The 25,614-nt window shown below is 35.8% G+C and overlaps 1 protein-coding gene across 3 annotated transcripts in view; it reads right to left on the bottom strand.

The window, feature by feature from the left end:
* Positions 1–25,614, bottom strand: part of Commd1 (copper metabolism domain containing 1) — a 167,915-nt gene that overhangs the window by 65,485 nt on the left and 76,816 nt on the right. The window contains exon 3 of one of the 3 annotated variants that reach the window (XM_046423247.2): positions 7,163–7,236. The exons of the other annotated variants lie outside the window; for them this stretch is intronic. Within the exon in view, the coding sequence (XP_046279203.1) occupies positions 7,163–7,236 (74 nt within the window). The remainder of the gene's footprint in view (positions 1–7,162; positions 7,237–25,614) is intronic. 3 annotated transcript variants of the gene reach the window in all.

Genomic DNA, 25,614 nt, shown 5'->3' on the forward strand with positions numbered 1-25,614 from the left:
CAATTTTTCATCTGTTAAATGATAATATCCCTTTTTTAAACTTCTTAAAGAAACTGTGAGGATAACACACACACACAAAAAAAAAAAAACACATATATAAATGGGATTTAAATGTGCTATAGACACAAGGAATTGGGCATATTTTTAAAAAGAAAAAAGTGCATCATCTGATTTGTCCTGCACATGTCGATCTATATAAAATTATGTTTTAAAATAAAATCTCGGGCCAGGTGTAGTAGTGCATGCCTGTAATCCCAGTGACTCAGGAGGCTAAAACAGGAACATCACAGGTTCAAGGACAGTCTTAGCAACTCAGTGAAACCTTGTCTCAAAATAAAACATAAAAAGGCAGGGAATAGGCTGGGGTTGTAACTCAGTGGTACAGTGCTTGCCTAGCATGTGTGAAGCACTGGGTTCAATCCTCAACACCACATGAAAAAATAAACAAACAAAATAAAGGTATTGTATCCATCTATAACTTAAAAGAAAAAAAAAAAAAGGTGGGGGATGTAGCTCAGTGGTAAAGTGCCCCTGGGTTCAATACTTAAAAAGAAATTAATTTCATTAAAGAAATCTTAAATGATGACAGTAAGAGACATATCTCCATACGTCTGTACCATTTCTACAAATTTTGTGAGCATACTGACTGCCTTTCTTATAAATTATCTCTAAAAGAATATTAGTATAGTGAATAGTTTTGGAAGACAGAGAAGGAATCAACGTCCAGAGAAGGGGTCAAGTCTGTTTATTGCCAGTATAATAATCTCTGCTCAGCATTCAGGGTTCCTCTCCTATAATGTACCCAACTACATGTGAAGGTTTGACCTGGACCTCTTTACCTCTTTCCATTAGAACAGGGACTTGGGTAAATGGTGCAAATTCAGATGAAGTGGCTACTGCTATTACCATGAAAGAAAAAGTTATTTGTCTCTAACTCATGAATTTCATGACTTCTGATAGCATCCATAAAACCATGCAGAATGGGATTTGGGGTCTAGCTCAGTGGTATACAGCACTTGCCTACCATGTGTGAAGCCCTGGATTTGATTCCCAGCACAAAAACAAAGAAACAACAACAACAAAACAAAACAACAACAATGAATGAAGCCAAGATGAACTTAGCTTGGGCAAATAGGGTAAAATCTCAGGTTCTTCATAGTTCTTGAGAGATAAGAACAATAGTATTGAAACCAAAGTTTTGAGATGAAACTTGATTCCCCTTCTGCTGGCAGGTGAAACTGGAGTTTCTCTGCTTCTACTGGCAGGTGGGGTCTGTATAAGGCTGCAGGCCTCTGCAGCCGGGAAATGTTACAGCTCTTAATGGTGGGCTATGCGCTCCAGTGTTGTAGCAGACCCCAGCAGCTCACCATCAATTTCTTCTTCTTTCCAGGTCCTTGTCTTGTACATTTGAAGAATGAAACCCACAAACCAGGATATGTGTGAGTTTAATAATAGAATTTATTGAAAAATAAAAACAGGAACATAACCCCTGCAGTGCAAGAGGGACCTGGTAGCAGATTTTTCCCCAACCAAATGAGCTAGTCTAGGGGTTTATATAGCACTTGGATCACTGCTATTGATCCAAACTTATCCTATTTAGGGTTTGGAAAGTACTAACAGTATTGGTCAACTCTTTTTTTTTCTTTTTTTTTATTGGTTGCTCAAAACATTACAATGATCTTGACATATCATATATCATACATTTGATTCAAATGGGGTATGAATTCTTATTTTTACCACGTGTACAGATTGCAGGATCACATTGGTTATACAGCCATGTTTATACATACTGCCATACTAGTGTCTGTGGTATTCTGCTGCCTTTCCTATCCTCTTCCTATCCCTCCTCCCTTCCCTTCCCCTCCCATCATCTCTCTCTACCCCATCTACTGTAACTCATTTCTCTCTATATATTTTCCCCTTTCCCCTCACATCCTCTTATATGTAATTTTGTATAACAATAAGGGTCTCCTTGAGTCCCAATTTCCATTCAGGTCTGCCCACTTCCATTTTCTCGCAGCAGGTCAGGAAGTGAGAAGTCACAGCGATGGGATAGTGTATTCTCCCATATTCTGGGCTACAACACTTCGTGGAGCAGGCTTTGTAACAGGCTTCTGCCACAGGCATCCATACTGTGCCCAGGCCTCCTGCCAAAGGATGACCTGTTGGTGCGCCTTTGCTCACAGTGCCTCAAGATCACCAGGCCTGCTTGGTGGGCTCCATGAAGCCTTGGGCCATTCTTGCCACCTGTGCTCCAACCCACCTGGGCTAACACTCCACCCCTCTACCACTCTACTGCCACTTTTTTTGTGTGGGGGGTTGGGGTACTGGGGATTGAACTCCACACATAAGTATATCATACTCAAACTACTGAAAGGCAAACATAGTGAAATCTTGAAAGCAGACAAAGAAACATGGTACTAGATTGTGTGAACAGCACTACTGACCAACTTAATCAAACTGACTTTTGTAAAATGCAATACCCAACAATCCACAAAACATATTACAGTTATCTCTCAGTAGTCATAGAAGGTTCATTTCAGGATCCCCATGTATAATAACATAAATGAATGCTCAATTATATCACATATAATGGCATAATGTTTGCACATAATCTATTATACACCCTCCCATTTACTTTAAATCATGTTATACTGTATTGCTTATAGGGGTCAATGACAAGAAAGAAAGCCTACACATGTTCAGTACAGATGCAGTTATTCTTCTGAATATTTTTGATCCAAACTGGTTGAATCCCATGGATGCAGAACTCACAGCTACAGAGGGCCAACTATACTTTCTTGTTTGCATGGTCTATTTACTAAAATATAAATCAGATGCATATTCAGAAGATAAGTTCTAATAAATTTCAAAGAGATTTATTAAAAACTTACATGGAATATGTTCTCTGAACACAATATAATTAAATCAGAAAGTATTAATAATATACTATAAGAACTCTAAATATTTGGATATTAAACACAGTATTTTAAAATAAACCATGGCTTCGGGCTGTAGTTGTGGCTCAGTGGTAGAGTGGTTGCCTAGCACATGTGAGGCACTGGGTTCGATCCTCAGCACCACATAAAAAATAAATAAATAAAATAAAGGTATTGTGTCCATCTATAACTTAAATAAATAAATAAATAAATAAGCAAGCAAGCCATGGCTCAAGAAAAAAATCATAAGGATAATTAGAAAAGATTTTAAATAGAATAAAATGCAATATAATGCAGTGCTCAAAGATAATAACTTTACACACAATTCTTTACAAAAATAAACACAAAAACCTTAACAGACTTTAGCAAATTAAGTCCTACAACATATTAAAAAGATCATTGGAGATTATGGGGTTTATTCCAGGACTGCAAGGTTTAAAGTGATAAGATCAGACACACACACATGTATATAGATACGTGTACATGTATATCTGGTTATGAGATTTTTACATATACATATATATATTTGCATTATATATTTATATATATTTATTCTAGGTGATCATTACTAGATTTTTAAGCTATGGTGTATTTATACAACGGAATACTATTCAGCAATTTAAAAAATGATCACAGAATTAGTACCCCTTATCTGCAATTCTGCTTTCATGGGTATCAGTTACCTGTGATCCAAAAATATAGAAAATTCCAGAAATAAGCAATTCCTAAATTTTAAATTGCATACATTTCTGAGGAGCATGATGAAATTGCTTGTCATCTAATGGTTCCTATCCAGGAGGGATATAAAACAACCTTTTATTCATCATATCCATGCTGCATTTGCATGCAGCTCTTAGTCACTAAGTAGCTATCTTAGTCATCAGATCAACTATTTCAGTATTATTGGCTTAAATATTGGCCCTAAAGTAAAAGAGTAGTGATGTTGATGGGTTTTATTACAGAATATTATAATTGTTCTATTTTATTATTAGTTACTGTTGATAATCTCTTACTTTGCCTAACTTATAAAAATAAATATATATCTAAATCATAGGTACATATGTATAGGAAAAAAACACATATATTTGGTTTGGTATTATACATGGTTTCAGGCATCCACTGAGGTCTTGGAATTTATTCTTCATGAATGAAAGACTATTAGAATCATAAATGCAACAATATGTATGAATCCCAAAAATATGCTGAGTGAGGTAAGTCTTTTACAAAAGAATATATACTGTGATTTCATTTAAATTAAGTTCTACTTTAGGCAAGCTGATCTATGATTTTTTTTTTTTTTAAGAAGTCACAACAGTGATTGCTTTTAAAAGCTAGGATTATCTGGGAAGAGGCATGTGAGAACTTTAAGGGGTTATAGAAAATGTTCTGTATCTTGATAGGGAATTTAGTTAAAAACAGTGTATCCACTTTTCAAAATTCATAAAAAGATACATTTCAAATTTTAGCACTTTATTGTATGCCAAAGTTACCTTAAAATCATAAACAAATTTAGTTATGAAATGTTATGCAAAAGAATTAAGGTGAGAAGTATACTGATGCCTGCAAATTACTTTTGAAATATATATAAAAGGATGAATTAATGGATGAATAGATGGATGGAGAGACAGTGATGAAGCAAAGAGCAGAATGTTAACAAATGTAGCATGTATGTGCTGGGTATGGAGCTATTAACAGTATAAGTGTTTCAACTTTTCCTTTTGAGAATTTACATAATAAAATGTAGTGGAAAATTAGTAATAAAATGTATGGGGAAATTACTTTAAAAATAATTTAAGACAGGCAGCCCAAGAGTAGACAATTGAAAATTATGTGGTTCATAGACTTAACCTGGTTTACATTCTTCTATCCAATTTACAACAATATATAACATTATGTTTCTTACTATTTTGCTAACGTGTCCACTGTTTGTTGTTATTTTAGATTTATATATTTACTTTTTTTTCTAGAATAACTCCATTATTTTCTTAGGAAAGTTACTTAAATTCTTTTGAATTTCATATACAAGTTTTTTTGTAAGGTGCTTTGAGAAAGCTAAAAGTGTTCCACAATTTTAAAAAATAATAATAAGGTCCTAAAACATCTACAATTTAATAAAAGAAACTAAATTCTTGGTTTTCCAGGCTTCATTTTAAATAGACAAAAATAAAAACATAGCTGCATGTGAATATTTTATGTACAGTAAAAATATGCCAATTGTAATACCTCATGCACAAAAGGCCCTTTTCTCTGGGATAAAGGGTATGACATCAATGTGATATCCTTGGACAGATCTGTTCTTTCTTGGAATTCAGTCAAGTATGTTTTCAGATATCCTGCAAGACACTGGCATTATGGCAAATTCAATCATTTCAGTCACTCCCGAAATCCTACTGCTAAGATCAGTCAATTCCACAGGAACTCATTGTGCTCATTTGAACAATTCAGAAGGAGTTGGCCCTTTCTATTTTTTACTCATACTCCCAACCTTAAACTCAATTCATCAGCTTCAAAACTGCATGCTGACTGAACATTAAAAGTTGAGAATAATGTTTTCTCATTCACTGGGAATGATAGAAGCATCATCCCATTTTCTATCATTGCACAAAACCCTATTGATAAAAATCTGATACCAAATAAATGCACACACGCATACACGACTTCCTAAAATACAAGGGCAAATTACTGCCCATTAGCTGATCTTGGTCTTCATTTCTATTCTAGGAATCCCCACCTCCCAAGGTTCCATGTTCTATTTCTGTATGCTGTCTTATATTATTACTAGGGAAACTTTTTTTAATCAATACTCTATTTCTGTCATTTTTTGCCTCTGTTCCCACATTCATCTTCTTCTTTCAATATTCTCATATATTCAGGAGGTGAGATAAGCATCCTCACCTTTCTAAGGAGGTAAGCTGTGCATCAGAATTATAAAAGGTATTGAGAATGATACGTCTTCATCAGCCTAGGTTTTATAACCAGAACTATTTGAAGACTGGAAGGATCTTTCATAAACATAGCTACTAGTCAGCTGACTCTCTGATCCAAAGAGAAAGTGTGTTCAAAGAGAAAGTATAGGCTGGGTTTGTAGCTCAGTGGTAGAGCTCTTGCCTAGCACATGTGAAGCACTGGGTTCAATCCTCAGCACCACATAAAAAATAAATAAATAAGGGGCTGTGGCTATGGCTCAGTGGTAGAGTGCTTGCATAGCATTATGAGGCACTGGGTTTGATTCTCATCACTACATATATATTAATTAATTAATTAAATTAAAATCCATCAACAACTAAATTTTTTTAAATAAATAAATAAAGGTGTCATGTCCATCTACAACTAAAAAAAATTTTTTTTAAAGAGGAAATAGGGCTGGGGTTGTGGCTCAGTGGCAGAGCACTTGCTTTACACACTTGCGGCACTGGGTTCGATCCTCAGCACCACATAAAATAAAAATAAGTAAACAAAAAAAGATATTGAGTCCATCTACAACTAAAAGTTAAAAGAGGAAGTAGTCTCTAGTGATATATAGAAACTCAAAAGGATTTTTATGTAAATACGCTGATGCAGAATTCATATCAAGTCTATTTTTCCCCTGATTTTTGTCTGTATTTAAAGTTATTATCAATAGTATCCTAAAGACACTATGTTAAAACTGGCATGAAGCTGTTGAAGTCTTTCTACTCAAAAACAACAGATGAAATAATAAACAGAGTATGGCAGGCTGCAATCTGTTCCAATATCCATCATTCCCTTTTCTATAGAAATAAACTGGACATGTAGCTACCCAGATTAAAAACATGTTCTTCCCTCAACTAAAGTTATATATGACCATGTGACTAAAGTCTAATCAATGGGATATAAGCGTAAGACATATGGGTAGCTTCTGCATCCATTGCCTTAGGAGTGAATATGATAGACCCTTGGGCCAAGAGGACAAGGAATCATAGCCAAGCGACAATGGAGTAATCTGATGGAAAAGTCTGGTATTCTGAAGACTGCATGGAACAGTATCCATCTCTGGACTTTTATTTAAAAGCCAAATAAACTTTTTCTTCTTCTTCTTTTTTTTTTTTTTTTTTTGCCATTCTGGGACTCCAACCCAGAGCATGCTGGTCAGGTGCTCAACCACTGAGCTACACCTCAATCCCAAACTTCTACCTTTCTAAAGCCTTTCATTTGGATCTCTGTTACTTGTTGCTGAACTTAACCAATAAGGAAAAACAGAAGACCTCAGGTACTTCTTTTGAGTAAGTTGCAGAGTTATCCAACTGAGGCAGACTGCATATTGTAGATGATACATTTTCTGAAAAAAGAGATGAGGAACTTTTTAGTACTATTAGTCTGCAGGGTTATTTGTATAAAAATTGAACTCAGCTAAGTGAATATGCTAAGTCTTTGGCATATTTACAGAATGCTAAGAGTTGCTATGGAGCCTAATCACATTGATAACTTGACAGAGTATATGAGCTTACTAAACGATTAGCATGCTCTACTGAACATATGGCTTTAAAAACCTTTGGACTACTTACAATGTTGCTTTCTGTCAACTGCAGGAGGCCCAAATGGAACCAATTATGATTAATGATAAGAGATTTAAAATTCATTCCTGAAAGAGTTATACCTAAGGAAATCTGTAAAACAATCATTCTCAACAGTAGGATAGACTAACCAACCAATGAAGTATATTACAAAATCGCTTTCAGAAACTTGTCAATTTTTTTTAAAAGGCGCTGAGGATTGAACCCAGGGCTTTGCTCATGCAAATCAAATACTCTATTCTGAAGCTATAGCCCCAGCCCAGAAACTATCAATCAAGAGGCTTGAAAGATTAAAGTGTCATGGAAGACAAATACCAAGGATAAGGAGAAGAAAGTCTGTTATAAGTTATTGACATTTTAGATTGACAAGATGCACATATGAAAAAAACTTGCAGAGTATAAGCTAATTGCTTGTCAATCTAGAAGCCTATCAGAAGATACACTGAACCTACCTAAGGTAAGCAGGTTATAAGATAAATAAGCTACATGAAAAACAGAATAAAGGGTAATTTACTCTAAAAATCTATAAAAATTATTTACAGCTTTGTGTCTTGGTCCTCAGCTTGAAACTACTGGGAGGTAGTAAAAACTTTAAGAGGTAGAGGCTAGTAGAGGTATTTAGGGGCATATCCTTAGGAAATGTGGGATCTCTCAGTCTCTTCTCTTTTTACTCTCACTTCTTAGTCATGAAGGAAGTAGTTTTGTTTCACCATGAACTTCCACCATGATGTGCTCCCACAGGCCCCCAAAAAACCAGAGCCAACCAATTAATAACTGAAACTGTAAGCCAAAATAAACCTTTTCTCTTTAGCTGATTATCTCAGATATGTGTTACAATAACAGAAAGCTGACTGACATTAATTTAGAGCATTTCTGAATTAATGATATAAGTAAATGAAAAATTAGATTCATGATAACAAATGCTTAACTCATTCAGAGTTTTTGATTAACAGCACATATCAAGGTATACCTGTTCTTTCATCCCAGCTTTTGTCACTGAGTTTCCATTTTAAGGAAGAAAAGGTATTTAAGGGGAAAAAAAAAAAGTTTAATTTCAAATAGCAATAGCATATTCTTTGACTAGGTCAAGTTCCAGAATATCAGTAATGAATCTTCAAGGGGAAATAAAATCAAATTTAAAGGCAAAAACTTTTCTCATCTTAGATTTAATTATATTTTTAACTGCCACATGATATAGCCAGTACCAAAAATGTCTCCACAGCAAGGCATGTAAACTGATCTTTTAGCAGGCCTCTTTGAAAGTGAAAAATCCTTTCCTAAAATGAATTATTCAAAGCTGAAAAAAAATAATAGAAGACAAGTGAGAAAATAATAAAGGGAATATTTTTCTTTCTTTTTCCCCAAACAAAAGAAAATACAAAATTACAAAATGCATATACCTTGAGTATTTTTTTATTTTGAGAATAAAATAAGTATAAGAAAAGAAGAACTTAAACTAGCACTATTTGCTGATGATATGATTCTATACCTAGAACACCCCACCCCCCAAAAAAAAACTCCACCAGAAAACTTCTAGAACTAGTAAATGAATTCAGCAATGTAGCAGGATATAGAATCAACACCCCAAAATCAAAGGTATTTCTGTATAAGTGACAAATCCTCTGAGAAGGAAATGAGGAAAACTACCCCATTCACAATATCCTCAAAAAAAAATAAATAAATAAAATAAGATACTTGGGAATCAACTTAACAAAAGAGGTGAAAGATCTATACAATGAAAACTACAGAACCTTAAAGAGAGAAATCTTCAAAGAAGACCTTAGAAGATGGAAAGATCTACCTTGCTCATGAATAGGCAGAATTAATATTATCAAAATGACCATATACCAAAAGCACTATACAGGTTTAATGCAATTCTGATCAAAATCCCAATGGCATTCCTCTCAGAAATATAAAAAGCAATCATGAAATTCATCTGGAAAAATAAGACACCCAGAATAGCTAAAGCAGTTTGAAGCAGGAAGAACAAAACAGGTGGCATCGCTACACCAGACCTTAAACTATACTACAGAGCAATAGTAACAAAAACAGCATGGTATTGGCACCAAAACAGGCCAGTAGACCAATGGTACAGAATAGAGGACATGGAGACTAACCCACAAAATTACAATTATCTTATATTAGACAAAGGTGCCAAAAACATGCACTGAAGAAAAGAAATCATCTTCAACAAATGGTGCTGGGAAAACTGGAAATCCATATGCAACAAAATGAAATTGAATCCCTATCTCTCACCATGCACAAAACTTAACTCAAAATGGATCAAGGACTAGGAATTAAACCAGAGATTCTGTGTCTAATAGAAGAAAAAGTAGGCCATAATCTTCATCATGTGGGATTAGGCCCTAACTTCCTTAATAAGACTCCTATAGCACAAGAATTAAAAACAAGAATCAATAAATGGGATGGATTCAAACTAAAAAGTTTTTTCTCAGCAGAAGAAATAATCTGTGAGGTGAACAGAGAGCCTACATCCTGGGAGCAAATTTTTACCCCTCACACATCAGATAGAGCACTAATCTCTAGGGTATATAAAGAACTCAAGAAGCTAAACACCAAAAAAACAAATAACCCGATCAATAAATGGGCCAAGGACCTGAACAGACACTTCTCAGAAGAGGATATAATATCAATCAAAAAATATATGAAAAAATAATCATCATCTCTATCAATCAGAGAAATACAAATCAAAACTACTCTAAGATATCATCTCACTCCAGTCAGAATGGCAGATATTATGAAGACAAACAACAAGTGTTAGCGAGGATGTGGGGGAAAAGGTACACTCATACATTGCTGGTGGGACTGAAAATTGGTGCAGCCAATTTGGAAAGCAGTATGGAGATTCCTTGGAAATCTGGGAATGGAACCACCATTTGACCCTATTCCTCTTCTCTGACTATACTCAAAGAACTTAAAAACAGCATACTACAAGGACACAGCCACATCAATGTTTATAGCAGCATAATTCACAAAAGCTAAACTGTGAAGCCAACTTAGATGTACTTCAGTGAATGAATGGATTAAAAAATGTGGCATTTATACACAATGGAATATTACTCAGCATTAAAAAAGAACAAAATCATGGCATTTGCAGGTAAATGGATAGCACTAGAGAAATTAATGCTAAGTGAAGTTAGCCAATCCCCAAAAAAACAAATGCCAAATGTTTTCTCTGATATAAGCGGGGGGTGACTGATAGTGGGGTAGGGAGGGAGAGCATGGGAGGATTAGATTAATTCTAGATAAGGAAGAGGGGTGGTAGGGAAAGGGAGGGGGAAAGGGATTAGCAAGGATGGTGGAATGTGATGGTCATCATTATATAAAGTACATGTATGAAGACTTGAATTGGGTGTCAACATATCTTATATACAGAGATATGAAAAATTGTGATATATATGTGTATTAAGAATTGTAATGCAAAAAAGTACATGTATAATGGCATAAATTGGCGTGAACATACTTTATATACAGAGATACAAAAATTGTAATGCAGAGGAAGATGGTGGCAAATAGAGGGCGACACCCCCATGTCCGCGTCACTGCGCAGGTGATTAGTGAGTTTAGAAGGGCCGGAAGCTATCTTGATAAGAATCTCCAGCAAAACTGGGGTGCACTGAAACCTAGAGGAAGAATTTCAGCACCTGAGGATCAGTGATAGCGGCTCAACTGCGAGTGAGCGGTGCGCCCAGAGATTCAGGCTGATTGATCAGAGGCCCACCCCATAGCCGGAGCCTGCACAACAACGTGCCAGCAACGCAGAGAAATGGTGCTACGGATTCTGTGGGGTCCTGCCAACTGTGCTCTCACAGTGCTCCAGGCTGAGTTCTGGGATTGAGACGGGGAGAGAAACGGTCCAGATCTGCCCTCCACACCAAACACCCCACCGAGGAAGCCAGCGGACACCATATTGGGGAGCTGACGTCACCATCGCCAGCTTCCGACAGATCAGACCCCATGGCAGCAAGTTTAGCGACAGAACACGTGTGTAACACTCAGCCCCTCTCCCATACAGCGGGGAAACAGCATAAAATCTCTCCCCGGCTTTCAGGTGGCGTGAATATCAGAGGCATGGGGAAAAGTAAAGACACCTGACCTCCAACTCCCCCCTCCCACCAGCAGTGAAAATGAAACTTGTCTCGCCAGCTCTCGGGGGAGTGGCTATTGGAGGGAATCGAAATAATAGGGGGCCGGTTCCCAATACCCGCGCTCCACATCCAGGAAACTGCAGGCCCAGAGTGTAGCTTGAACTGCGGAGAGGTACCACACTGGGGAAGGCTTGTCTGGCGGGAGAAGCAGGAGACTAGAAGCCAGGAATAAACCTAAGTGAACAGGATTGGAGAGACACCAGGTGGGGGAAGAGGGAGTGGCCTCATACTGATTGTTTCCTACAGCCCGAGGGCAAAATCTTGGTCTGGAAGGCACAGCTCCACCTACTGGAAGCGAAGAAAATAGAAGCCTAACAGTGCTTTTTTTGCTTTTTTTTTTTAATTGTAATTTTTATTTTACTTTATTTTTATCATTTCTTCTTTTTCTTTTCTATTTTTTTCTCTTTCTTTCTTCTCTCCCTCTCTCTTTCTTGGTTTGCTTCCTTACCTTTTCCCTATCTTTCCTCCCAAGCACGACCACTCCGATTATGTGTAATTTACTAAATGCAAATAGATGAATGTTACCAGACGGTCTATAGTCCGCCTAAGCCCTTAACTACCCCCAAGTACTCCTGTCTATTCTCTTGTTAATATCCGCCTGCATTTGAGCAACCCCCCAAAGAAGCTAAGATATACTAACCTCCATACCATCACATCTCCCGACCTCAACATAAATCTTAAGTTCAAACCTCAGTTCTCTATATGCCATCAAAATCTGTAGGCCTTTAATGAAACTAAGGAATTTACCTTAAATCACATTAAATCCAACATCTCTAAACATTGTCTCCCAACACAAAGGAGAGATCTTGGAGCTATACAAAACCAAAACAAATTTATAGGAGAAAATAATAACACAACAGTCAAACAGAGCTGGAAAGAAACATGAGCACTACGAAAAAAGGAAGAAAAGGAACACAAATAATGCAGGATAGCTTAAAATTACGGAGATGCTAGATGCACCAGAACAATGGTCAAATAAGGAACTCAAGGCATACCTGACTCAGATGGAATGGAATCTTAAAGAGATCATTAGACAGCAAATGCAAGCAATGAAAGAACACCTTGACAATGAATTACACAATTCAAAAAGCAAACGAACAACTCTACAGGGATATAGAGGTTATAAAAAAAAAAAAACCAAACAGAAATCCTAGAAATGAAGGAAAGTATAAACCAAATTAAAAAATCAAATGAAAGTATCACCAGTAGAGTAGACCAAGTAGAAATCAGAACATCAGACAATGAAGACAAAATATATCATCTCGAAAAGAGTCTAGTCAACTCAGAAAGGTTGGTAAGAAATTATGAGCAAAACATCCAAGAGATATGGGATATCATAAAAAAAAAAAATTTAAGTCATTGAGATACAGGAAGGTATAGAGGTCCAAACCAAAGGAATGAGCAATCTGTTAAATGAAATAATTTTAGAAAACTTTCCAGACATGAAGAATGAAATAGATTTACAAATACTAGAAGCCTACAGGACACCAAACATACAGAATCACAATAGACCAACTCCAAGACACATTGTAATGAAGATATTCAACATACAGAACAAGGAGAGAATATTAAAAGCTACCAGAGAAAGGAGGCAGATTACATTTAGGGGTAAACCAATTAGGTTACCGGTGGATTTCTCATCACAGACACTGAAAGCGAGAAGATCCTGGAACAACGTTTTTCAAATGCTGAAAGATAATGGGTGCGAACCAAGAGGTTTATATCCAGCAAAACTAAGCTTCAGGTTTGACAATGAAATAAGACAAATCCTCTGAAAGGGAAATCAGGACAACCACCCCATTCACAATATCCTCAAAAAAAATAAAATATTTGGGAATCAACCTAACAAAAGAGGTGAAAGTCCTTTACAACAAAAACTACAGAACATTAAAGAGGGAAATACAAGAAGACCTTAGAAGACGGAAAGATATACCTTGTTCATGGATAGGCAGAATTAATATCATTAAAATGGCCGTACTACCAAAAGTACTCTATAGGTTTAATGCAATGCCAATCAAAATCCCAATGGCATTCCTCGCAGAAATAGAAAAAGCAATCATGAAATTCATCTGGAGAAACAAGAGACCCAGAATAGCTAAAGCAATCCTAAGCAGGAAGAGTGAAACAGATGGAGAAGGTGAAATGCACGGAAGACGGAAGGTGACCCTCATGGGTTCACAAAATATATATACGATGGTGTGAGGGGGAAGGGAAGGGGGAAAAAAAGAGAGAGATAAGTGTCACAGTAGTATGGGTAGACAATAGGGATGGGAGGGGAGGGGAGCGGGGGGATAGGGAGGGCAGCTGAATACAACTGACACTAGGATTGCTGTATGTATACACATGGATGTATAACCAATGTGATCCTGCAATCTGTACATGTGGAAAAATGAGAATTGATACCCTAGTTGAATCAAATGTATGATATGTCAAGATCATTGTATTGTCTTGAACAACTAATAAAAAAAATGCATTTGAAAATAAAAAAATAAATAAATAATTGTAATGTATTCCACTGTCATCGTGTATTTAAAAAATAATAATAATAAAGAACACTTTTTAAAAAACAGAATAAAATAACCAAAAGGACAACATGAAAAAATACTAGCAACTTCACTGAAATGGTAGTAGTAAACTTTTCTCTTTTATCTATTTTTTTTCAAATTTTCTCCAACATTAGTTTTGTCACCATTATAATTTTTAAAAAAAAGTTACAAATAAGTAAATAGCAGAAAAAGTCTTTTAATAAATAGTTGTATTTCTTTTGGTCATAAAATAGTGATACTTATACTTATTTTGTGCAATGATTTAATATATACTTGTTACTCAGAAGCCTGATAAAAATAAAGAATTTTTGGCCTCATCTCACTTGCTAAATCACCCTACATTTTAAGCTAATGAAACACTGTTTAAGAATATTCACCTAGAAATAAACACCTCTCTCCAATATTAACAACTTCCTATATATCTCAGCCCATATTTATCATGTTTTTTCATTTACTTGTGAGATATATGCATTCAATTTCAATACATATTGATGATAAGAGATAATAAGAATATGTTAATCATGCCAGGCACAGTGGTGCATGCCTATAATCCCAGCTGAGACAGAAGGAATACAAGTTCAAGTCGAGATTGGGCAATTGAGCAAAGACCCTGTCTCAAACATTAAAAAAATCAAAGTGGTCTAAGAAAAAGGAGGGAGAAGGGGAGTTGCACGGAAGATGGAAGGAGACCCTCATCGTTACACAGAATACATGTATGATATTGTGAGGAGAAAAAGAAAAAAAAAAGTGTGTCACATTAGATTGGATAGAGAGAAGTGATGGGAGGGGAGGGGAGGGGAAGCGGGGATAGGAAGGGCAGCAGAATAGAATAGAAATCATGACTGCTGTACGTATATAGGTGACTCTATGACCAATGTGATTCTGCAATCTGTACAATCAGAAAAATGAGAAATTATACCCCAAATGTATGAATTGCCAAGATCATTGTAATGTCATGTGTAGCTAATAAAAAAAAATCGTCTAAGATGTAGATTAGTGGTGAAGCATATCTGGGTTCAATCCCCAATACCCCCTCCACACACACACACAAAAGAATATGTTAAATACACCACTATATTTGGGGTAATGTTTTTTAAAATAAAATGGAGTTCCAAACCTCAAACTCTAGCCACCAACCCCTATTACATTACACCACATCCATTAAAATGAGCCAAAACCAGATTCTGAGTATGCCAGAGACACTCTTAATAAGTCTGAAATCCATTAATGAGGAAACACTAGAACCATAGGGTGGCATGATACTACAATACTAGAATACCAAGTACACCCTGTCTCTACCTTATCAAGGCTTAGTCAACAACTTTGACTTTTTAGTTGCTTGAAATGCTCACCCTTAGCACTATTGACATTTTAAGCTGGGTAATTCTTTATTGTGGATCTTTTCTGTGCATTGTAGGTGGTTCAGCAGCATTCATGGCCTCTATCACTAGATATCAGCAGTATATTCCCAAAAGAATCTGTAGGGGCAAAAAGGTGTGAGAATTTTTTTCACCCATAGTAGGGGCCTTAGCCAACACTCCTATAACAAAAAACAGGTTAAAAAGAGAAAAGTGTAGCAAATTTATTTAATCCAAGCTTTACTAACATGATACAAGGAATACTGTTCCTATGCTTAGGCTGAAGAAGAATGTACAAATCATGTGGAAATGTGATTGGACAAAAGAATATGATATAATGGAAATAGAGATCGGGGAAACCGAGCAAAGCCCATCTGTTCAGATTCTTTCTGACCTCTATGTGTAGCACTCCTTCCTCCAGGAACACAAAGGACACCTCTGGAATGAATATTGCAAGGGGAGAAAGGAGGCAGTGACCTTTTCTAGATTTTAATAGTTTTTTTAAATATTTATTTTTTTTAGTTGTAGTTGGACACAATACCTTTGTTTTATTTATTTATTTTTATGTGGTGCTGAGGATCGAACCTAGGGCCTTGTACATGCTAAGGGAGCGCTCTACCGCTGAGCCACAACCCCAGTACCTTAATAGTTTGTTTTGAAGAAGAGGGATTCTAGATTTCATGATCTACCTTGACAAAGAGTAATTCTGATGGGATAGAAGATGGGAAGATGGGAGAATGTAAAAACAAAAACAAAAAAAAGAACTTGGTGCTGAGGGTTTTCTAAATTCTCTCAAAGTACTCACCTTTGGGATACTATATTCTGAGTCAACACGTCATTCACGTAATTATTATATTTTTCCCATTTCTCAGGTTCTATCCACACACACAAAATATATACATTCTGCTAATTACTACAAGAAAATCTATATATCTATAATCTTTTATAAATCACACAAATTAGCACTGAGAAAAAGCTGATACAGTTATAAGAAAGACTGGTAATGTAGCTCATTTGGTACCACTATTCCTGATACTGTGATTCAAAAAGAAATTAAGAATAGCACAATTCCTACTTTCATGTTCCTCAAAGTCTGATGAGGCAGATACAAGCAGGTGCAAGCAACTACAAATGTGACAGACCTGATAAAGAGGGAAAGGGAGGAATTGTGAAAAATAATATAATAGGGGGAATTCACCCAGACAGAGTAGTCAAGGGAAAAAAAATCTCCATTGTTAAAGGACATTTGAAACATGAAAGATGAAAAACAACTGGTTAGGTTAAGTTTACCAGAATAAGCACTTAAGCTTCCTTCCTTGGAATTCACATGAAGAATAATAACATTCCTTCACCTTCTCCCTCTCTCCCTCCCTCCCCCTGCCCTTTCTATGCTGAGGATCAAATTCAGGCATTGTGACTGCTAGGCAAATGACTCTACTACTGAGCTACATCACCAGTCCTCCTTCACCTTCCCTCTTACGTCAGTTTGCTATCTTTATTTCAAGTTCATTATATTTCAAACCTCAAGACAATTCAAATTTAACAGCTTGTATATGTGCAGGCAGGAGAAAACTACAGAAGAATCTATCTCCACCTCTGTTTTCAAACATTTGGTCAATAGATTTAATTAAATCTAACTTCCAGAAGTAAAGTTCAAGTAATTCAAATTTGAAGTAAGGACAGAACAAATAGGACACACTTTCTGCCTAAGGGATACTACTAAATGAGAATTTTAAAAATTTTCCTCTTTCCTTATGAGATTGAAAAGTGATTCCAAACAGATTTGGTTATTTAAAAATAAAAATATAAAGAACTGAAGGGAGTGCAGTTAACAAACATGAAATAAGGCAGTGAACTCAAGTTTGATATTTTGATGAGAGACACCCACCCCTCAGCTATTAGTAAGTCAAGCATCTTCAGTGAATAGTAATTGCAATTCTTATTTAACCTCCAATTGTCCAAGACAAACTATTTCCTTTGCCCAAAGCTACATCCAGTATTACCAGCTGAGCTGGTATTTCCAAAAGCTCTGACTCAGACAAATCTCAAGATGATGACAGAGCCTGGCATCTTTGAATAAAACAATGTGTATTTAGCAGATGAAAGACTGCATACTCAGCATTCATCACTTTAAAGTTAGAGAATACTTGAAAATCTTCTCAAATGTCTAAATCTTCATAGAAAAACAGGTTTAGAGTATTCTTTGGCCTTAAAAATAGAAAGGTTATTTCAGTTTCTGGTAAATACCTTTGGAGGTAGAGGCATTAACCAGCCTGACAACATATGTCAAAAGGTTGTTTACACTTTTGATTATTTTACCCCAGTGCCAGCATACAAAACACAAAACCAGTTCAGTAATTACTCAACCTCCTTTAGTAACAGAGCTGGCAGAAGAATACTACTAAATGGGAATGAAAGAAAACAAAAATCAACTTCACAAATGTAATTTATCAAGCAAAGAAATCTAGAAGTATTTTTCATTGGGAAAAAAAAACCCAAGATCTGAAATTTTTAATCCAGAGGTAGAAATGGATTCATTTCAAATAAACTAAAGCCATGAATTTTTAAAAGTTGTTTCAGGCTAAAGCATATCCCATGTTAAATGATGGTACCTACTGACTAATAGGTAATAGTGTGTCCCTACATTAGTCATATATATATATCTGGAGGAAGAGCAATTTCTGGTGTCATGGACCAAAAAGACGCCTATAATGTTTTGATAGCAGTGTGAAGAAGAAAATGGTGATTAATGGTCAAAAAAAATCTTGTACTAAAGAATATCACAAAACAAAAAGTAAGCTGACCAGGTATACCAAAACCCCCGGCAAATCAATCTTGGCAATATACAATTGCAAGACTTTCTTCCTGAAATATTTTAATTTTGTCTTCTGAATTTTGAGACATCATGTAATTTATCTATGAACCATAAAAGTAGGATTCAGTTAATAAAAATTGTTTTAAAAGGAATATGACTTTGAAATATATTTCAAAAATATATAAAAGTAAAAGGTAACACTTCATAAATGATTTTCCACTGAGAAAGAGCATGGTTAGTGGAAAAGATGAGTTTTAAGTCCAGAGAGAATTGCATTCAAACCTTCAGCCCTACTACTAAAACGTATGACTTTGGGTACATTGCTTAACATCTCTGAACCTCTGTCTTCATTTATTTATCTTGAAATGATTGTTTTAAGAACTGGCTCAAAAGAGACACTATCAACAAGTGCATATTATTATAATTATTATGGAAATGCTACTTACATAAACTTTTTCCAGGAAGGCTTTTGAGCAATAAAGGACCTGCTTTTGTGCAAGAAAATACCTAACCAGCTAAAAGTTCTATAACTCCTGTGATACCTAACCAGCTAAAAGTTCTATAATTCCTGTGAGGATTCCTAATTCTAAAAACTTCTTGTTTTAGTAGACGTTGTTTTAAACAAGGAAAGGGAACATCATTGTCAGTTACTAAGTTTTGCTAACTTTCAGAAGATATATTACCTGCTATATCCATAGGTAGATATATTCCTACATTAAGTAGGACTGTGCTTTCCTTTATTTCCTTAATTACCAACCAGAAACTGGACAGCTATGCTAAAAAATTGTCATTGCTAAGACAGTTGAATAAATCTAACATAATTTTCCTATGCACACATATGAAAATACCATCACACCCACCTGTAACAATAGGGTCCTAATTAGAATAAGATATATCCTATGCTTGTATAATCTTATCAAAATGGATTCTACTGTTATGTATAACTAAGAAGAACCAATAACATAAAATTTTTAAAAAAACTGTAATTGCTGCAAGAGCAACTTACTTTCCCTAATTATCTATGTATCTACTTGCTATCCTAGAGATTGAACCCAGGGGCACTTTACACTGAGCTACATCCATACATCCCCAGTCATTTTTATTTTTTATTTTGAGATGTGATTTCACTTCCCAAACAAAGCTTCTCAAATCCCAGGGATTACAGGTATGCAGCATCAGCCTGGCCTAATTTCCCTGATATTTAAAAGGAATATGTTGTGAAAGAGCTAGAAAAACAGCCAGCACCACCTAAGGACACTGTGCTATTCTCACATACTTTCTTTGAGTCGAGTTAGCTAATCAACTCCTCAGAGAGGACATTCTGATCATCACATAAAAGACTAGTTCTCTGTGCATGCCTGTAAATCCCAGCAGCTTGGGAGGCTGAGGCAAGAGGATTGTAAATTCAAAGCCAGCCTCAGCTAAAGTGAAGGGCTAAGCAACTCAGTGAGACCCTGTCTCTAAATAAAATACAAATAGGGCTGGGGATGTGGCTCAGTGGTCGAGTGCCCCTAAATTCAATCCCAGTACTTAAAAAAAAAAGACTAGCTGTCTTTAAGACTGGAACAGTTACTGACACTTCTGAAAAAAACCTATTCTTTTGTGGGGCCCTGTGATTTTACAAGCTATGGAATTTAAACAGTATACAAGCTTGGGATGGTTTCTTCAAGAAAATGTGAAGATTATATTTTCTATTTGAAGGGAAAAAAGGATATGGCATCCAACTCAACTAAGCAGCATAAAAATGCTAACCCATTTTTCAGGCACAATTTTTTTTCCAAGTTATATTTAATTTATCTACTTGTGCTGCCCTATGATTTAACAGAGATCATAATACAACTCTTCCTGACAATGCAAAACAATTTTTATTTTAAAAGCCAACAATAATCACAAAGTAACAACTTTTTTAAGGTATCATGAAAGTAAGCAAGCAACAAAATTTAGTTTAATGTAAATAGCAACAGGCCCCCAGAGAAAAGATAATACCTGTGAAAGATGATACCCTGGCTCGTTGGGTTAATATAAAATGAAAACAGAGATATGAGTTAATCAATTTTTAATCATCAACAATCTTCACTGGTGAAACATATCTACAGACAACTAGCATTTTTAGTTGTTTTTTTTTTTAAGTTGGAAACAATACCTTTATTTCATTTATTTATTTTTATGTGGTGCTGAGGATCAAACCCAGGGCCTCACCATGTGCTAGGAGTGCTCTACCGCTGAGCCACAACCCCAGCCCCACATTTTTAGTTTCTAACCACCAATGAATTCTATGCTTCTTAACCTGCTTCAATAGAGTTAACTAATGGGATGAAAAAACTATCATCTTTAGTAACAGAGTAGAGTACATAAAAAGATTTGGGTTTCTAAGTAAATCTGATTAAAAAGAAAAAGTACTCTATAAACATAGTAGCATTTCAGTAGAATGAATCAGACATAACTCTCCTATGTTCATAAGTGAATACATGACCAGTGTGAACTCCACATCATGTACAACCACAAGAATGGGATCCTAATTAGAATAAGTTATACTCCAGGTATGTATAATATGTCAAAATACACTCTAATGCCATGTATATCTAAAAAGAACAAACTTTTTAAAGTATGGAAAAAAAACACAGTAGCATCTATTTAGAATTTAATTACATTTTGTTTTATGTCATAAATAGGCCTGGTTCACTAGAATCAGGGTTATGTCTAACTATTGGGAGGGTTTACAAACATAAGTAAAGAAAGAAGCAGAGCATGATAGAGCACACCTGTTATTCCAGCAACTCAAGAGGCTGAGGCAGGATGATTCCAAGTTAAGAGACCAGCCTCATCAACTTAGTGAGGCCCTAAGCAATTTAGTGACACCCTGTTTCAAAAGCTTAAAAGGGCTGGGGATGTGGCTCAGTAGCTAAGTGCCCCTGGGTTTAATCCCTGGTGTACACACACACACACACACACACACCAAAAAAAAAAAAAAAAAAGGTAAAGAAAGAAGCCTAAAAGTTAAGGCAACCACCCTAAGCCAGCATTTTAAGTGGGTCAGACAGTGCAGATATCCTAAAAGGAAAATAAAGGCAAAAGGAGGCCAAGCTTGCTAGCATACATCTGTAATCCCAGCTACTTAGAGGCTAAGGTAGGAGAACTACAAGTAAGAGGAAAACATGGGCTATTTAGGAAGGCCCCTGTCTCAAAATATAACTTAAAAACAAAGGCTGGAGAGGTGGGAGGGAAAGGGAGAGAGAAGGGAAATTGCATGGAAATGGAAGGAGACCCTCGGGGTTATACAAAAGTACATACAAGAGGAAGTGAGAGGAAAGGGAAAAATAATACAAGGGGGAGAAATGAATGACAGTAGAGGGGGTAGAGAGAGAAGAGGGGAGGGGAGGGGAGGGGAAGGGGGATAGTAGAGGATAGGAAAGGCAGCAGAACACAACAGACACTAGTATGGCAATATGTAAATCAATGGATCTGTAACTGATGTGATTCTGCAATCTGTATATGGGGTAAAAATGGGAGTTCATAACCCACTTGAATCAAAGTGTGAAATATGATATATCAAGAACTATGTAATGTTTGAACAACCAACAATTAAAAAAAAGAAAAAGAAATAAAAATAAAAAATAAAAAATCCTGGGAAAGCTACTAAAATAAGTATTCAAACATAATTAAAAAGTTCAAGCTGAAGGGACATTCTTGCTATGTTGAGTATTTGGATCCTTGAATACAATATTTCTTTCCATTTAAAAAAAAAAAAAAAACAAAGGCTGGGTATATACTGAAATAGTTCAGTAGTAGAGCACTTGCCTTGCATGTCCAAGGCTCTGGGATCAATGGGAGAGTGGGGGTGGGCAGCAAATGGAGACAAATAAAGTAACAAATGGCATGTAATCCTTTCTTCCTGGAACAAGCAAGCTCTCATGCAATAAAAAATGAAAACAGTCAGTTAAGTGGTCAGAAGACCAAGATCAATTGCCAAGAGAGATAAGAGTAGTAAGGCAATGGCCAACAAAGATAGAGATGAAGAATTGAGAGAATGTTTACAAAACCTCAAAAGTACACTTAGTCTGCATTTTCCCTACCATTTGGAATCCTATTTAACAATACCAGTATCATCCTTTGAAAATAATTGGTACTAACACTAAACAAGAATAAGCTGCATTTATAATCTATAAATCTAAACCTAAAACCTGGAGGCTATAAGTGAAAAAAAATTAAGAGGATACAGTCACTTAGAGCACTGTACCTATATATTTTTATCAAATTCTAAGACTTAAAATAAATAGCAAAATAGCTAATGTATGGGGCTGGGGATGTGGCTCAAGCATGCCTGCGGCCCGGTTTGATCCTCAGCACCACATACAAGTAAAGATGTTGTGTCCGCCGAAAACTAAAAAATAAATATTAAAAAATTCTCTCTCTCTCTCTTAAAAAAATAGCTAATGTATTCTGGGTATTATCATATAGCATACTCATACAAATGTTAAAACTAAGGCTTGTGACACTTCAGGAAATATTTTAAGCATACAGAATGTTAAGAGAACACATAAGAGGAAGGAGATAAAATGAGGAGATGCTCAGAAAGGAAAGAAAAATATCATAACAGCATCTGATGGATTCTTGCCAAGAAACTGAACTTGAATCTGATTAAGTTCTCCACCAGGGGTGATTTTGCCCCCAAGGAACAGACTCCACCGGCCAGATACAAATATATACCCCAAAGCCACGCCCCAATTCCCATCTCCTCCAGCCACACCCTACCACTTCAGTTACTACTCAGTTAATCCCTATAAGGGGATTAATTCACTGATTGGGTTAAGACTCCTACAACCCAATCATTTCTCCTCTGAACATTCTTGCATTGTCTCACACATCATGGAGAATACCTCACGTCCAAACCATAACAGAGAAGCTGAGAGACACTTCTCTAAATCTAATGGAAAACATGGAAGTCAAAGAAACATGCTAAAACACTTTATGGGGATGCAACTGGCAAAATCCATAACATAGAAAATTCTGTGGGATAAACACAATACCTTCAACAAATAAATTGTAAGAGAGAATGGGTACATGGGTAATGGGTACATGATATTTTTTTCTCTAATACATGTTTGAAATTTTCATTATAAAAAGTTTCTTTTTAAGCCTTCTTTATGTGTGTGTGTGTGTGTGTGTGTATTTTAGTTGCAGATGGATACAATGTCTTTATTTATTTTTCAGTGGTGTTGAGGATCCAACCCAGTGCCTCACATGTGAAAGATAGGCGCTCTACCACTGAGCTACAGTCCCAGCCCCCTATAAAAAGTTTTTAAGGAAGAGTCATCATCAGTCTTTGAACTTTATGAATACATGCATCCTGCTGTATTCTCTTTAGCTAATAACCTTATACCAAATGACAGCTGCATCAAACACGAAAAGCCATCAGAATGGAATATGCCATTTTAAAAAACAGAATGCACTTCCCCTAGTAATATCAGCATTTGTAGTGTTAGGTACAGTGGATGTACAGCAGTACCCCATATATAGGAATCTTATATCTGTGACCATTTATAATCATTACAAAGTGATCCCATGATAGGTTAAACAATTCTAGTACATATCTTTGGACAGTGAACCCATATTCTCCTTTCTCATAAATTGGATAGTAAAGCTAATTTCTTCTAACTTCTGGTAACCAGAATGCTACTAGTAAGACCAATTCGAGAAAAGCAGCCCAGAAGCAAGAACTGTGAGTTAATATACCAGTACCTTCCAAATAATAATAGCTAATATTTATTATGGCCTCCCCATGTTCCAGACAGTTTTAAACACATTTACCCACAGCGACTCATTCATTCTTTTTGTTCGTTTGTTTTGTCGTTCATTCTTAAATAATTGAAATAAAGTATTCATCAAGTAAATGTTCATATGGTTACAGCAGAATCAGGAATTATTACAAGTGACTAAAGAATAAAATTATTTGACTATATCTCATTAATAGAATGTATTCAAAGAAAAATCAGCAAAGAAAACTGCAACACTAAATCTTAACGATCCATCCAATAGTTTTATTACCATTATTATTTTGATAAACTGTTTGATAAGCCTGATAAAGCTATTTACTTTTCATCAAAATCTTTGGATGTACAAAAAGTTCTGTGAAGTGATGATCATCTTTCTCTCAAGATGATACAGAAAAAATAGTACATTAATTTTAATACTGGAAAAATAGTACATTATTGCAGATGTATGAAGAAACTTAAAGACAGAGTGATCATGATGAAAACCTGTTCTTGGCAAAAATTTTTACATAAAACCAAAATCACTGAAGTCATCTTGGCAGCAGAACTTTATGAGTGGCTGATAGTTCCTACTCTGTTCTTCTAGAATACTTTGAAAGGGTAACTAAGTCTCAATACCACAGTGAAGAGTATGTTCTACTCTACTGTTTTGTTTTTGTTTCTAATGTCCTAAAGAGGCTAACATGAATAATCAAAATTTGGAACTTAATGGAGTTGTTATTAGCACCTGTTTTTAGATTAAGGCATAGGGACTTGAAGACAATGCTGTCCTTTTCTATCACAAAATAATGCTAACAATTTCAGTGTACCTAAAAGATACATAGGAATGTGTAAATTTAACAAAGTTCTAAAGGAGGTAGTCCCATGTTGCTAGTAACTTTTATTACCTAACATGACATGCATAACAAAAAAAATTATGAGTAAAAACAGCCTTATCTTATGTAGGGTTATGTTACTCAAAATAAAATCACAATTGCTCTTGCCAGGTGCAATGGTGCACTGCTTGTAATCCTAACGACTCGGGAGGCTGAGGCACAAGGATCACAAATTCAAGGCCAACCTCAGCAATTTAGTAAGGCACTAAGCAACTTAGTGAGACTCTGTCTCAAAATAAAAAATAAAAAGGATTGGGAATGTGGCTCAGTAGTTAAGTATCCCTGGGTATCATCCCTACCAGGAAAAAAAAGTCATGATTACTTTTAGTGGAATAATTACCAATGTTCTTCTTCTTTTTTTTTTTTAATGGTTTTTAGTTGTTGATAGACTTTTATTTTATTTACTTATTTGTATGTGGTGGTGAGAATCGAACCCTGTGCTTCACATGTGCTAGGCAAGCACTCTACCGCTGAGCTACAACTCCAGCCCCTAATTACCAAAAGATGAATAATAGCTTAGTCAACTTGTTAGATCAAATTACCATCAAAAATTATAGTAGAGAGGCTGGGTTGTGGGCCAGCGGTAGAGTACTCGCCTATCGTGTGCAA

This window comes from Marmota monax, unplaced genomic scaffold, assembly GCF_021218885.2.
Source record: "Marmota monax isolate L192 unplaced genomic scaffold, Marmota_monax_Labrador192_F-V1.1 WCK01_AAM20220418_F8-fsc00015, whole genome shotgun sequence".
Taxonomy (NCBI): domain Eukaryota; kingdom Metazoa; phylum Chordata; class Mammalia; order Rodentia; family Sciuridae; genus Marmota; species Marmota monax.